At 46.6% G+C, this 15342-nt stretch overlaps 1 protein-coding gene across 1 annotated transcript in view; it reads right to left on the minus strand.

The window, feature by feature from the left end:
- Positions 1-5427: 5427 nt before the first annotated feature.
- Positions 5428-15342, minus strand: part of SLC22A16 (solute carrier family 22 member 16) — a 45717-nt gene continuing 35802 nt past the window's right edge. The window contains exons 6-8 of the mRNA XM_062187661.1: positions 7517-7626; positions 6462-6561; positions 5428-5782 (exon numbers count right to left, since the gene is read on the minus strand). Coding sequence (XP_062043645.1) covers positions 5570-5782; positions 6462-6561; positions 7517-7626 — 423 coding nt within the window. The 3' untranslated portion in view covers positions 5428-5569. The remainder of the gene's footprint in view (positions 5783-6461; positions 6562-7516; positions 7627-15342) is intronic.

Below are 15342 nucleotides of genomic sequence, written 5' to 3' on the forward strand. Positions count from 1 at the left end.
GCTTCTCATTGGGCAAGCACGAAGGGCACGACCTCCAGTCTGAGCCTCCATTGGCCCACATGCCTGTTCCTCTGTTGCGCATTCCCCTGGAGAAGGCAGCAAGTGCCCTCCTCTGGTGAGCTACGTGGAGCTGGGTCCCTGCCGAGCCCTCAGCAGCAAGTCCACTCCCAGCGGCCCTTCCCTTTCTGGTCACAAGCCCTTGGCCTTGCTGCCAGCCTGGGGTTTCGTTTCGCAGGCTGATTTGTAGGTATGTCCTGTCCAACTTCCAGCAAGTTCCAGCCAGACGCAAACACTGGTTATGTCACTTAGGTGCCCCGTGGGAGCCTGGCTCTGCCGGTCAGCTAGGGGAGGACGGGCAAGGAGGGGTTAGGGCAGCGTAATGTTGATCATGAAGATGGTGACTTGACCGGAACAGGAGATAATGGAGGCTGGAAAGCAGGTGATTTTTATTATTTCAAAGGCAGAGTTACATAGAGAAGAGGCAGAGAGACCTTCCATCTGCTGGGTCACTCCCGAAATGGCTGCACCAGGTAGGGCTGGGCCAGGCCAAAGACAGGAGCCTGGAGATTCTTCCAGGTCTCCCACATGGTGGCAGGGGCCCAAGCACTTGGGCCATCTTCCTCTGCTCTCCCAGGTGAGAAGGTAGACTAAATTCTGTGTGAGATGGTCTGAGGGTAGAGGGACAAAGCACTGTTTTTTCTCCTATTATACACAAGGCTGTCACAAAGTCATTCAACACAGAACATGTCTGTGACCAGATGTGTAGGGAACATTCCCCACACAGCAAGCAAGCAATTATTCTGCGGATTCCACAGCAGGCATGAGCTGGGCGTCCTCCCATCTGATTCCATTCTGGTCCTGTCTACCTAGAGACAGTGTCAGACCCCCACAGGTGCAGGGCTTAGTCCCACTGAAGTGTCCCCTACTTCAGACACCAGTTGCAAGCCTCGGGCTGCACCCCATGCTTCTGGCTGACTGGTTATGACTCGAGGTTCCCACCACATCCTCCATAAATTCAATTATTGGCCAGAGTGGCTCACAGAGCTCAGGACCCCACTTGGCTTCTCACCAAGTTGCCATGAAGGATGTCTCAGAGGCCACCCAGGAGCAGCCTGACGGATGCAATCCAGAGGGCAAGGTGGTGGGAGGAGCATGGAGCTGGGGCACCACCCTCCAGGAACCCCGACGTGTCCAGCTCCCAGGAATCTCTGCCAACCCTGTCCTTTCAGTCTGCGGTGGAAGCTTTGTTCCACACGCGCAGCCGAAGAAGTCCCTGGCCAGGCCTCCAGCCCCTCCCCCTCCCCGGATCCTCCAATCCTGCCTTGCTGTCTTCCCAGGCCATACCCATCATGAAGCCACCAGTCAACTCCTGAGCATAAAGACTGCCTTATTCTGGAGAACCTAAGAGTTTTAGGCGCTGTCTCAGGAAGTAGGGAGGAAGACTATACACATCTTTCATAACATCTCAGATGGAATACAGGTTTTATGGAGCACCTGTTATAAAAAGTCCATCAACAAACACCTACAGAACCGTCACTCTGGCCAAGAGCTATTGCAAAGGCTACAAGAGATTTAAGGTCTGCTCAGATGATGTTTTCTTCCCCTGCAAAAGGACACACGACAGAATAAGAGTCCTCTAATAACCAACACAGCCTGGGCTCAGAATACGAGGTACTTCAAAACTTCCTGGGAAAGCAGAATTAAAAGAAAAGTTTATTTTGGTATCAAGACTATTGAAACTTACACGATTTTTTCATCATATGCATTTTCCATGAACTTTTTGAAGACCCCTCGCATGTACTTGGCCTTCTTCACAAGGTTGTTGAAGAAGCAAGGCTCAGCGGGGCCAGGGACTGCTGTGCACACGGGGCTGGGAAGCAGAAAGGAGCAGGTGCAGGGGGCCCAGGCCCTGACCTCTGGGCTGGCAGCCTGGATTCCAGAAGCAGAAGCAGGGCAGAGTCTACAGCTGACCCCTTCCTCCTGGTAAAATAAGACTGCAAGACTGATGAGAGATCTACAGAGAATTCAGTGAAAACAAGTGTTTAGAAAATAATATTCGGGCCGGAGCCGTTGCTCACTAGGTTTATCCTCTGCCTGCAGCTCCGGCATCCCATATGGGTGCCGGTTCTATTCCTGGTTGCTCCTCTTCCAGTCCGGCTCTCTGCTGTAGCCCAGGAAGGCAGTGGAGGATGGCCCAAGTGCTTGGGCCCCTGTACCCGCATGGGAGACCGGGAGGAAGCACCTGGTTCCTGGCTTCGGATTGGTGCAACACACCGGCCATAGCGGCCATTTGGGGAGTGAACCAACAGAAGGAAGATCTTTCTCTCTGTCTCTCTCTCTCTCTCTCTCACTGTCTATAACTCTACCTGTGAAACATATTTTAAAAAAAAGAAAATAATATTTAGGGCTGGTGCTGTGGTGCAGCAGATTAATGCCCTGGCCTGAAGCGCCAGCATCCCATATAGGCGCCGGTTCGAGTCCCAACTGCTCTTCTTCCAATCCAGCTCTCTGCTATGGCCTGGGAAAGCAGTAGAAGATGGCCCAAGTCCTTGGGCCCCTGCACCCACATGGGAGACCTGGAAGAAGCTCCTGGCTCCTGCCTTCGGATCAGCGCAGCTCTGGCCATTGCAGAGTGAACCATCAGATGGAAAACCTCTCTCATTTGCTCGCTCGCTCTCTGCCTCTCCTCTCTTTGTGTAACTCTTTCAAATAAATAAATAAATCTTAAAAAAAAAATCTATGTACAAAATTCACATTCCTTTTTGCCAGTAATATGCAGCTAGAAAGTACAATTATTAAAAGCTTAGTACTTCTAATGGTAGCAAAGCCTTGTATCTAGAAATAAATACAACCAAAAATGTGCATGACCTCCAGGGAGAAATGACTTCGTTGAGAGATATTCAACGAGCTGGGTAAATGGACAGATGAGCCATGAGGACAGATACAAGTCAACACCAGAGAAAGGCACAGATGTGCCCTACCTTCCTCTAAAACATCATGCAACTCGAGCTGAGGGCAGGACTGCGGCTTCAGTGGCATTGGCATGATGTGGGCTCCTGGCATTGCGGTCAGCAGTGACCAGCACCAGGTGCGGGCTTGCGGGCCCTGCCACAGCCATGGCAGCAGCTCCCTGACCTCCAGGCAATGTCTCCTTCCCCCTTTCCTCCAGCCCAGCCGACACCTTGAGAACTAATGTCTGCATTCAGTGCCTCCCTGTTGGAAATCTCTCCGATGACGTCTGTTCTGCGGCCTGGGCACTGACAGAGCTGTGCACACATGGATGCTGTGGTCTGAATGTGTCCCCCGGATTCGTCTGAGGAAGCCCTGGCTCCCAGGGTGATGGTGTCAGCAGACAGGCAGGGCCTCTGTGAGGCTGTGAGGATGAATCCCCAGCGGGGATTAGTGCCCTTCTCCTGAGAGACACCAGAGCTTGCCAGAGCAGCAGGTGCACAGAAAGGCGGTCACGGTAAGGCAGAGGCCTCAGAGTGGGACTTACCTTCCAGCACCTTGAACGTGGGCTTCTCGACCTCCAGCAAACAAAGGTCTATGGTTTAAGGCACCCAGGCTGTGTGACAGCCCTAACAAACTGCTATAGGATATAAAGAGAAAGTCCAGAAAGTATCAAATAGTAACTAAGGGAAAATGTTGGGAACAGGAGAAAAACAGGCTGAGGAAGAAAGACAAGGCAGAATACAAGAGGAGAGAAAGGCTAAGGAGGTGTCTTCCTCACTGCTTCTCACAGCCTCCTCTGGTTTTCTTTTGCAAAGCGAAAAAATGGGATGGTTTCCTTTCTTCCTTGGTTAAAGGGGCTGGTTTCCCTTTTTTATTTTACGAGTGGGAAAGCCAAGTGAAGAACTGAAATATGACCCAGGGAACTGGATTAATATAAAAAGTCTAAATGATTCAGCTCAAATGCCTCTTGTTTCCCCCTTAGCAACGATTTTTAAGCTCACAGCATCTTTATAATTGCTTTCTTGTATTGATTCTATTGCATTGGACATAAGACATGTCCAACGGCAAAACTTCCAGAGCAAAGGAGAACAACCGCGAAGTCCAAATGAGGCCAAAGTCAGGGGAACCCAGCACCCATGGACACTTACTGGACACATAAATCTGAAGTCCATCCTGCCAAAGGACAAGTGATGATGGAATATTTACCTGTCCAGGATATTATATATATTATATTTACCTGTCCAGGATATTACATATATATTATATATAATGTCCAGGATATTAAACTACTTTTGAAAGATGATGCCTTTAAGGAACATTGGGGAAGCAAAATTTAATAAAAAAGATTAAAATCTCAGTGTAACATTTCTTTTAAAGGCAAGCACACTTGCAGAATTTTATGCATTGGCATCGGATTCAGAGGGAACTGAAGGCAGGTTTCCTGGATGATGTGCAAATTGAAAAAATCTGCAATGCACTAAAATATCACAGCTTCTCTCCGCTGTGAAGGAGACTTATGGGGAGAATTTGGAAAAAAATTCTTTTTTAGAGCTTTATTTTATTTATTTGAAAAGCAGCACTACAGAGAGAGGGAGAGAAACACACACACACACAGAGATCCTCCATCCGCTGGTTCATTCCCCAAATGGCTGCAATGGCCGGGACTGGGCCAGACTTAAGCCAAGAACCAGGAGCTTCATTTGGGTTTCCCATGTGCATGTAGGGGCCCAAGCACTTGGGCCATCTTCTGCTGCTCTCCAAGGCCATTAGCAGGGACCTGGATTGGAAGTGGTAGCAGCTAGGATGGGAACCAGCGCCAGTATGGGATGCTGGCATCTTAAGTGGAGAGTTTACCCTCTGTGCACAACGCCAGCCTCAGGTAAGAATCTTTGGAACTAATATCAGATTAGAGTAGCGCCATCCACCTGGCAGGTGCATGGCCCTTACCAGAACCAAGCACAAGCACGGGGGTCTGCACCTTCTTGCCTTCTTGGCTCCAGGTGCTAGAAACCAGGACATCATCACAGACGTTGCAGAGGCCTGGAACCCACGGGAGGATGTGGACCCTCAGGCCCACATGGCAGTGTGCACGTGTGAATCAATGACATGGGACAAACGTGGGCAAACGTTTGGCAGCAGCAAGTAAGCAGTGTCGGTGCGGTGGCTGAGACTCTGCCCAGGATGCCCACACTCCTGGGTTGAGTCCCGGCTCCGGGGCCGTTTCCTCGTCCCATCACTGCACACTCTGCGTCCCCGCCCCCCCGCCATGGGAGGCCCAGGCCGAGTTCTGGGCTCCTGGCTTCAGCCTGGCCCATTCCCGGACGTTGGAGGAGTGACCCAGTGGATGGCAGATCTCGCTCTCCCCTTCTCTGTATCTGTCTCTTTTCTTGTGTTTCTTTGCCTCTCACATACATTTTTATAAAGAAAAAAGAAAAGAAAGCAGTTTAAAACAACATCCAAGTCTCATTTTATTTCTTCTACTTTTACAAAACAACTGTTAAAACTTTCTTACAAAACGTGTGAAACATACTCCTACTCAGCAGGTGGGGATGGGAATAACTCTCCTCTCACATGGGCATTGATGAACAGGGTGCAGGTGCGGGCGCTGGCCCCACACTCATTCGCCCAGGCCAGAATCCTCGAGCTTAACCACTTCCGTGTTTTCCATGCCCGGCTCATTGGCGGTGGCAGCGGCTTTGCTGGAACTGCTTTGGTGTTCTGACTCCAGAAGCGCCATCTCCTCCCAAGTCGTCGCCAGCGGCTTCCCGTTGGTTTCCCGCAGGGTCAGCGAGAACACTCCACCCAGGAAGGAGAGAATCCCCAGGCTCAGCTGGAAGGGATGCAAAATGATACTGAGCCATCCAGCTCCACGCCCGTGGGCCCTTCACTCTCTAAGCCTGGTTCAACTCTGTCCCCAGAACTGGAACCCGACCGGACAGAATCCACTGTGACCTAGCACTTGTTTTTCTCCTTTGGTGAGAAAGGCCAGTGCTCAGGAGAGGCCCCAGGAGCACGGCGGACTCAGGCTGGGATTCAGAGAAGGAATCCATCGAGAGAGCATTCAGAGAGGAGAAGGAGGGGCACTGAGACCCAGAGGGAGCAACTCAGGAGGGGAGTCTGTAGGAGGAGGGGCGGCCAGCAAGTGGAGGGCTCCCGCAGGCACCATGAAAGGAGGCAGGCAGCACGGGACCATACCCCTTCCACCCTCCCTGGCTCCCCTCTTCCCTGGAAGGCTACAGGAGACCCAGGGCAGCCCCTGTGGGAGATAAGCCTGCCTGCTCCCACCCCAGAGCCACCTTGGGACCCAGCAGGGCAGCCTGGGCCTCATCAGGCCTTCATGAGCCCTGCAGGTTCTGCTAAGCTGAAAACCTCAGGCCTCCACACCTCCTGTTCCCACAAACCCCAGTATCAAGTGACAAAGCAGGGGCTTCTACTCAGTTAAAAACAGGGGAGGCAATCCGCCACTCTGCCTCTCTGCCAGTGAGCCAGTTCCGTAAGCTGATCAGCACCTGGGGCACGAAGATCCAGGTGCTGCTGAGGTACAGGGCAACCGGGGCCAAGATGCTCCCCACGCGGCACACCATGTTGCTGGTGCCCATGGCCAGTGACCTGAAAACACGAGGTGGTTAGGATGGCAGCAAGGATAAGGTGCACACACAGAGCACGCCGGCATGGCTCCCGCCCCACCCTCCCAGTGCCAGGGGAGATCACTCAGCCTAAGCTCAGAAGTCATTTGGCTTGAACTGGTCAGGAATCCCTGGTGAGGTCTCCACATGTCCACCATGCAGGGTGGGGACGAGCACATGGAGAATTCCCAGCCATTCCTGGCCCACAGCCTCCTGCAGCAGGTGTGTGGATGGAGGCCCTGGGGGCTGATGGGCCTGTGGGGTCCTCTACTGCAGGCATTTGTTTGGGGCAGAACACACAGAATGTGTGTATGTGAGGACTATTCCATTTCAGTGGTTTAAAGCCAAGCAAAAACACGGAGCACGCTTCTCTTCAAAGATATTTCAGGAAAACAGACACACGGTCTGCTAGCAGGGGAAGACTGTGCTGCTCATGTGGACAAGTTCCTCTCTCGGCCAATGAAGCATCAGCTTTCCTGGATCACACCCAGTGATAAGTAACCAATAAAAGGGTGACCTTCTGGGGCAGGTGTTGGGTGTAGGTGAAGACGCTGATTGAGATGCCCGCATTTCATGTTGGAGCACCTGGGTTCAAGTCCTGGTTCTGCTCCCCATGCCAGCACCCTGCTAATGGTCACCCTGGGAGGCAGCGGCAATGGCCACTCAGTCTGCAGCAGCTCACTGGGGCAACCTGAGCTAACTCATGCAAACGACATCAGCGTCACGACAGTCTGTGGCAGGCGACGGTCTTGGAGGTTTAAAACAGTGTTAGTGTAAGAGTGTGACTTCAAAGTCATCTCTCAAATGCCCTTGCTTATGGGGTCCAGACGGAGCCTCAGCTCCAACATGGCATTTCCCTGGGGAAAGAGATCACTCATCTCCGAGGGCGGGTGCAATAAATGACACACAAGTGGAAGACAGAAACAGGCCACCCTCACCTTACGACGGTTGGATACAGCTCAGCAGTATAAAGGTAAACAAGGCCAAACGTTGATCCTATGAAAAATCTTGCAAATATAGTTGCTGCAATCACCCCAAAGTAGTATCTCTGAAAAAAAAAATTAGCAAAGTAGACCATCACAAGTAATATTTTTGAAAGGAAAATGTAAAATTGTTACAACAGTTGCTGGAAATGTCTGATTCCTTCAGCGTTCTTTAGAACAACGAAGAGTTTCACTCTTCTGCTGAAGCTTATTTGGATCTCCAGCCAGGTATGCAGAAGCTGTCTGTCTCCCCGACAGGCAGAGGAACCCCCGCAGCCTCCTGATTGTACACCGTCCCCTTTCAAAGCTCCGCTCTCCACTCCCGGGGCAGCCGGCTGTCAGGCCGCAGGGCACCCTGGGGCCCTGTACTCACGGGGCAGTGCCTCTGCCAGCCTGGGGCCCTTCGCGACCTCCTGGAGGCCTGGAGGGCTGTTCTGGGGTGAACGTGCCCACAGTGGAGGCGAGTGACAGACTGCCGCTCCCAGGAAGACACTGCGTGCCAAGAGCAGGCTCCCCTGGGGACTCAGGGCACCAGCAGCTGGAAGCTCCCGGTCTCCCCATGGGAAGACGGGAGTGCAGCCGTTGGGACCCCGTGGCTGTTTGGCTCTGCAGAGCCCTCAGGGGTCTCCATGCCATCATGGGCCACTGCCTCTGAGGGGCACCTCATCCTCAACATGCCAGACAAAACCCCCTGCCACATGCCCTCTGCCTCTCATGCACACACACACACCCCTTCCCCCCTTCATCCTGTTTTGTTTTCCTTCAATACATTTACAGAAATTGAATTCACCTGTGTCCCCTGCACCTGGCCCATAACAGATGCTGGCTAAATCTCAATTGACTGAGTCAGTAAGTGAATGTTCAGTAGAGCAAGGATCACTGGATGCTGTGATGACTGTCCTCACATTACATTTTTGGGTGTAAAATCGGAGTGCCTGGGTTTGAGTCCCAGCTCCACTCTCAATTCCAACTTTCTGCTAATGTGTACACTGGGAGGCAGCAGGTGATGGCCTAACTGCTTGGGTCCCTGCCACCCATGTGGGAGACCCAAAGTGAGTTCTGGGGTCTTGGCTCAGAACCGGCTCAGCCCTGACTGTTGTAGGCATTTGGGAGGCGAATTGATGAATTGGAGCTCTTTTTCTGCCTCCCAGATAAAAATATTTTTCTTATATATGGGATACTTTTTACAAAATGATTTACTTATTCATTTGAAAGGCAGAGTGAAAGAGAGCAGAGAGAAAAGGAGAGAGAGAGCTTCTGTCTACCAGTTCACTCCCCAAATGCCTGCAATAGCCAGCCCTGGGCCAGCCAGAAGCCAGGAGCCAGCAACTCCATCCAGGTACCATTTTCTGCCTCCATGGTACATTAGGAAGAAGCTGGATCAGAGGTGTGCATTAGCCAGGATCGAACAGGCATGCGCATATGGGGTGCAGGGTCCCAAGTGGAGGATTAACTCACTGCACCACAACACCTGCCCCAAGAATAAATATTATAACATGTTGATTCAAAAAGAGATCATGAGGTTTACAAAATACACACAGGCCATCTCTGGAAAGTAGAATTATGAGCTTTTAAACAAATATTTCTTTTTTTTTTCCCTTTAGTCTTTACACAGTGAACATATATTGCTTATATAACAGAGAAAGAATCAAATTTCAAAGAAAATATATTTTCCCCCAGAAACCTTTTATTTAAGGTATACCGACTTCATGTATTTCATAAATACAACTTCAAGAACATGGTGATTCTTCCCACGCCACCTGCCCTCCCTCCCACGCTCCCACCCTTCTTCTTCCTCCTTCTCTTATTCCCATTCTTATTTTTCCCAAGTTCTATTTCCAATAAATTTTATACACATAAGACTAACTCTATACTAAGTAAAGAGTTCAATAAATTGTATGAAAAACAAAGCTGTTCCTTAACAGCAGAGACAAGGGCTATTCAAAGTCATCTCATCTCCAAGTGTCAGTATCAATTCTGTAGATTACTTTTTAGGTGCTCTACTAGTTACCTCATATGAGGGTATGGTATTTGTCCTCTTAGGACTGGCTTATTTGACTAAGTGTGATGTTTTCCAGTTTCTTTTTTATGGCTGTAAAGTATTCCCATGGTGTTCATATTCCATAATTTCTTTATCCAGTCTTCAGTTGACAGACATTTGAGTTGATTCCACATCTCAGCTATTGTGAATTAGCTGCAATATGGGAGTACAGATAACTCTTCCATAAGCTGATTTCATTTCCCTTGGGTAAATTTCCAGGAGTGGGATGGCTGGGTCATATGGTAGGTCGATATTCAGATTTTTGAGGTATCTCCATACTGTCTTCCACAGTGGCTGTACCAGTTTACATTCCCACCAACAGTGGATTAGGGTACTTTTTTCCCCACATCCTCGCCAGCATTTGTTGTTTGTTGATTTCTGTATGAAAGCCATTCTAATGAGTGTGAGACAAAACCTCATTGTGGTTTAGATTTGCATTTCCCTGATGGCTAGTGATCCTGAGTATTTTTTCATGTGTCTGTTTGACAATTTAGATTTCCTATTTTGAAAAATGCCTGTTTAAGTCCTTTCCTCATATCTTTACTGGGTTGTTTGTTTTGTTGTGGAGTTTCTTGATCTCTTTATATATTCTGGTTATTAATCCTTTATCAGTTGAAAGTTTGCAAATCATTTCTCCCATTCTGTCAGTTGTCTCTTCACTTTGCTGAGTGTTTCTTTTCTGGTGCAGAAGCTTCTCAAAATGATGTAATCACATTTGTCAATTTTGGTTTTAATTACCTGTGCCTCTGGACTCTTTTCTAAGAAGTCTTTGCCAATGTCAATGTCTTGAAGGGTTTCTCCAATGATCTCTAAGAATTTGAGAGTATTTGGTCATAGATTTAGGTCTTTGATCCATTTTGAGTATGTTTTGTACAAGGTGTGAGATGGGGGTCTCACTTCATACTTCTGCATGTGGAAATCCAGTTTTCCTAGCACCATTTGTTGAAGATACTGTCCTTGCTCATGGGATTGATTTTTAACTCCTTTGTCAAAGATGAAGTTGGTTGCAGATGCATGGGTTGATTTTTGGTGTTTCTATTCTGTTTCATCAGTCTATCCATCAGTGTTTTTTGTGTTTTTTTGTTTGTTTGTTGTTGTTGTTTTGCCAGCCTATGGCTGTTTGGGTTATAACTGCCCTGTAGGAAGTCTTGAAATCTGGTATTGTGATGACTCTGGCTTCATTTTTGCTGTATAAGATTGCTTTAGCTATTTGGGGTCTCCTGTGTTTCCTTTTTTTTTTTTTTTAATTAATTTATTTATTTGAAAGGCAGAGTTACAGAGAGACAGAGGCACAGAGATAGAGAAAGAGGTCTTCCATCTGCTGATTCACTCCCCAGATGACCACAATGGCCAGAGCTGCGCTGATCCAAAGCCAGGAGGCAGGAGCTTCTTCCAGGTCTCACTCACAGGTGCAGGGGCCCAAAGTCTTAGGCCATCTTCTACCACCTTCCCAGACCCTAGCAGAGATCTGGATCAGAAGTGGAGCAGCTGGCCGGCGCCGTGGCTCAACAGGCTAATCCTCCACCTTGCGGCACCGGCACACCGGGTTCTAGTCCCGGTCGGGGCACCGATCCTGTCCCGCTTGCCCCTCTTCCAGGCCAGCTCTCTGCTGTGGCCAGGGAGTGCAGTGGAGGATGGCCCAAGTGTTTGGGTTCTGCACCCCATGGGAGACCAGGATAAGCACCTGGCTCCTGCCATCGGAACAGCGCGGTGCGCCGGCCGCAGCGCACTACCGCGGCGGCCATTAGAGGGTGAACCAACGGCAAAGGAAGACCTTTCTCTCTGTCTCTCTCTCTCTCTCACTGTCCACTCTTCCTGTCAAAAATAAAAAAAAAAAAAGAAGTGGAGCAGCTGAGACTTGAACCCACATCCATATGGGATGAAAGCACTGCAGATGGCCGCTTTATCTGCTATGCCATGGCACTGGCCCCTGCCTGTGTTTCTAGATGAATTTCAGCATCATTTTTCTATATCTGAGAAGAATGTGCTTGGTATCACACTGAATCTGTAGATTGCTTATGGTAGTATGCACATTTTGATGATATTGATTCTTCCAAACCATGAATATGGAAGATTTTTCCATTTTTCTGGGTCTTCTTCTATTTCTTTTTTTAACATTTTGTAATTCTCATCAAAGATATCTTTGATGTCCTTCATTAAATTTATTCCAAGGTATTTGATTTTCTTCTAGCTACTGTGAATGGGATTGATCTCAGGAATTCATCTCAGCCATGGCATTTTCTGTGTATACAAAAGCTATTGATTTTTGTGTGTTGATTTTATATCCTCTCACTTTACCAAACTCTTCTATGAGTTCTAATAGTCTTCTACTGCAGTCTTTTGTATCCCTTATATATAGAATCATTTCTTCTGCATGTAAGGATAGTTTGACTTCCTCCTTCCCAATTTGTATCCCTTTGATTTATTTTTCTTGTCTAATGGCTCTGGCTAAAACTTCTAGGACTATTTTGAATGGCAATGGTGAGAGTTGGCATCCTTATCTGGTTCCAGATCTCAATCAGAATACTTCTGCTTCTCCATTCAAAAGGACGCTGGCCATGGGTCTGTCATAAATTGCCTTGATTGTGTTGAAGAATGTTCCATTTATACCCAATTTGCTTAAGGAAGACCTTTCTCTCTGTCTCTCTCTCACTGTCCACTCTGCCTGTCAAAAAAAAAAAAAAAAAGATGTTGTATTTTACCAAATGCTTTCACTGCATCTATTAAGATAACTATATGGTTTTTGTTTACAGTTAGTTAATGTGATGCATCACAATGATTGATTTGCGAATGTTGAACCATTCCTGCATACCAGGGATAAATCCCACTTGGTCCAGGTAAATGATCTTTCTGATGTGCTGTTGGATTCAATAAGCTAGTATTTGGTTGAGGACTTTTGAATCTATGTTCATTAGAGACATTGGTCTGTGGTTCTCTTTCTCTGTTGCATCTTTTTCAGGTTTAAGAATTAAGATGATGCAGGCTTCATAGAAGGAGTTTGGGAGGATTCCCTCCCTTTCAATTGTTTTGAACAGCTTGAGAAGAATTACCGTTAGTTCTTTAAATGCCTGGTAGAGTTCAGCAGTGAAGCCATCCTATCCCAGGCTTTTCTTTATTAGGAGGGTCTTTATTACTGATTTAATTTCTGTTTTGGTTATTGGTTGTTTAGGCTTTCTATGTCCTCATAGCTCAATTTAGGTAAGTTGTATGTGTCCAGGAACCTATCCATTTCTTCTGGGTTTCCCAATTTGCTGGCATACAGCTCTTTGTAGTAGTTCCTGATGATTGTTTTTATTTTTGTGGTATTTGTTGTTACATTTCCTTTATCAGCTCTAATATTATTGATTCGGGTATTCTCCCCCAGCTTTTTTTGTTTGTTTGTTTAGTTGGGACAATGATGTGTGAATTTTGGTTTATTTTTTGAAAAAAAAAACAGCTCTTCATTTTGCTGATCTTTTGTAATTTTTTTGTTTCAATTTTGTTAATTTCTCTAATTTTAATTATTTCATTTCTTCTACTAATTTTGGGTTTGATTTTCTGTTGTTTGTCTAGGTCCTTGAGATGTATTGATAGCCCATTTATTTGGTGCCTTTCCAATTTCTTGATGTAGGCACTAATTGCTATAAACTTTCCTCTTAACACTGCTTTTGCTGTATCCCATAAGTTTTGATAGGTTGTATTGTCTTCATTCATTTCCAGAAATATTTTTATTTCTCTTTTGATTTCTTCTATAACCCACTGTTCATTCAAGAGTATTTTGTTCGGTCTCCATGTGTTTGCATATGTTCTAGAGATTTTTGAGTTGTTGATTTCCAGCTTCATTCCATTGTGGTCAGAGAAGATGCATGATATGATTTCAATTTTTTTGAATTTGCTGAGACTTGCTTTATGGTCTAGAATGTGGTCAATCCTAGAGAAAGTTCCATGTACTGGTGAGAAAAATGTATACTCTGCAACTGTAAGATGAAAAGTTCTGTAGATATCCGTTAGGTCCATTTGGTCTACAGTGTCAATTAACTCTGTTGTTTCCTTGCTGATTTTCTGTCTGGTTGATCTGTCCATTGCTCAAAGTGGGGTACTGAAGTCCCCCATTACTATTGTATGGGAGTCTATGTCTGCCTTTAGATCCATCAACATTTCTTTTAAATAGCCAGGTGACCTGTAATTAGGTGCATATACACTTGTGACAGTCACATCTTCGTGTTGAATTTATCCCTTAATCATTGCATAGTGCTCTTCTTTGTCTCTTTCAACAGTTTTTTGTTAAAGTCTATTTTACCTGATATTAGGATGGCTACACCAGCTCTTTTTTGGTTTCTGTTACCATGGAATATCTATTTCCATCCTTTTGCTTTTGCGTGTATCTTCTTGGTGAGATGTGTTTCTTGAAGGCAACAAATAGTTGGGTTTGGGTTTTTTTTTTCCATTCAGACAGTCTATATATTTTAACTGGCGAGTTGAGGCCATTTACACTCAAGGTGACTATTGATAAGTTTCAACTTGAACCTGTCACTTTTCCATAAAGATTCCTATTGTTTACTTTGGATTTCCTTTGTACTTTTACTGGAAGATTTTCTACCTACACCTTTCATAGTGATGACCACACTTTCCACCACAATTTTTATTTAATCTATTGCATTCTTCATCTCTGATATTTTGATTTCTCTTTAAAATCTGAATTTCATGGGAAAAATTTTCTTTCATGTATGAATTTCTTTAATTCATGGATTTGCTTTTGATAACTTCTAAATAATTCTATTATCAATTTTTGAATTCCATTTCTAGCATTTCTTCAATCACTTCATCTTTACTTTCTAGTATTGCAATGTTGTTGTGTTCCTTTGGGTCATTATGTTGTCTTTCTTATTTTTGTTTCTTGAATTGCTGTGCTTATTTTTAGGCATTTGTGGAGATATTTATTTTTTTCCATGATGATTTTTATCTCCTGGACTATGCCTCTGAGGTTTAGTGGAATGCCTGTTCTTTCATGAATACCCAGAAGTGTGTGCTGGGTGTGGCCAGAAAGCTCTATTCAGTGCTCCAGGGTGAGGGAAGTGTCCAAGGTGACATCCAAGTTATGCATGGTAAATCTCTTTTTCTCTAATCAGAGGGGAGTTTATTTTTAAGATTTTATTTATTTATTTGAGAAGTAGAGTTACAGACAGTGAGAGGAAGAGACAAAGGATCCAGGAACTTCTTCCAGGTCTCTCATGCAGGTGCAGGGGCCCAAACACTTGGGCCATATTCTACTGCTCTCCCAGGCCATAACAGATCAGAAGAGGAGCAGCCAGAACAAGAATCAGTGCCCATAAGGATGCCAGCACCATGGGCAGAGGATTAACCTTCTGACCCTAGAGGGGAGGTTTAATCTGCTCTGTGGTATAATCTCATGCTTGCCGTCTCTCCTCCAAGGACACCAGTGCCTGGTTGCTAGATATAGTGAGTACAATATTCATCTGTGCTGCCACAAGAACCACACAAAGGATCCATGCAGTCCTTGGTGTGAGCACAGATCCTGCAGCGATGACCCTCACCAGGGAATCAGGGAACCCTGAACATGTGGAGCTACTCACAGTGACTGCCCAAAGACCCAGCCAAATCCTGCACCCTCACATGCAGCCACAGTGTTTCCATAGTTCCAACACACAAGACTCCCACAGTTACGAGCACCCAGTCCCCTGTCCATTTTCCCAACCATACTCAGGTGTCTCTTCTCAGCTGGTTGCTGGGATCATGGACA

This window comes from Lepus europaeus, chromosome 3 (genome assembly GCF_033115175.1).
Source record: "Lepus europaeus isolate LE1 chromosome 3, mLepTim1.pri, whole genome shotgun sequence".
Lineage (NCBI taxonomy): Eukaryota > Metazoa > Chordata > Mammalia > Lagomorpha > Leporidae > Lepus > Lepus europaeus.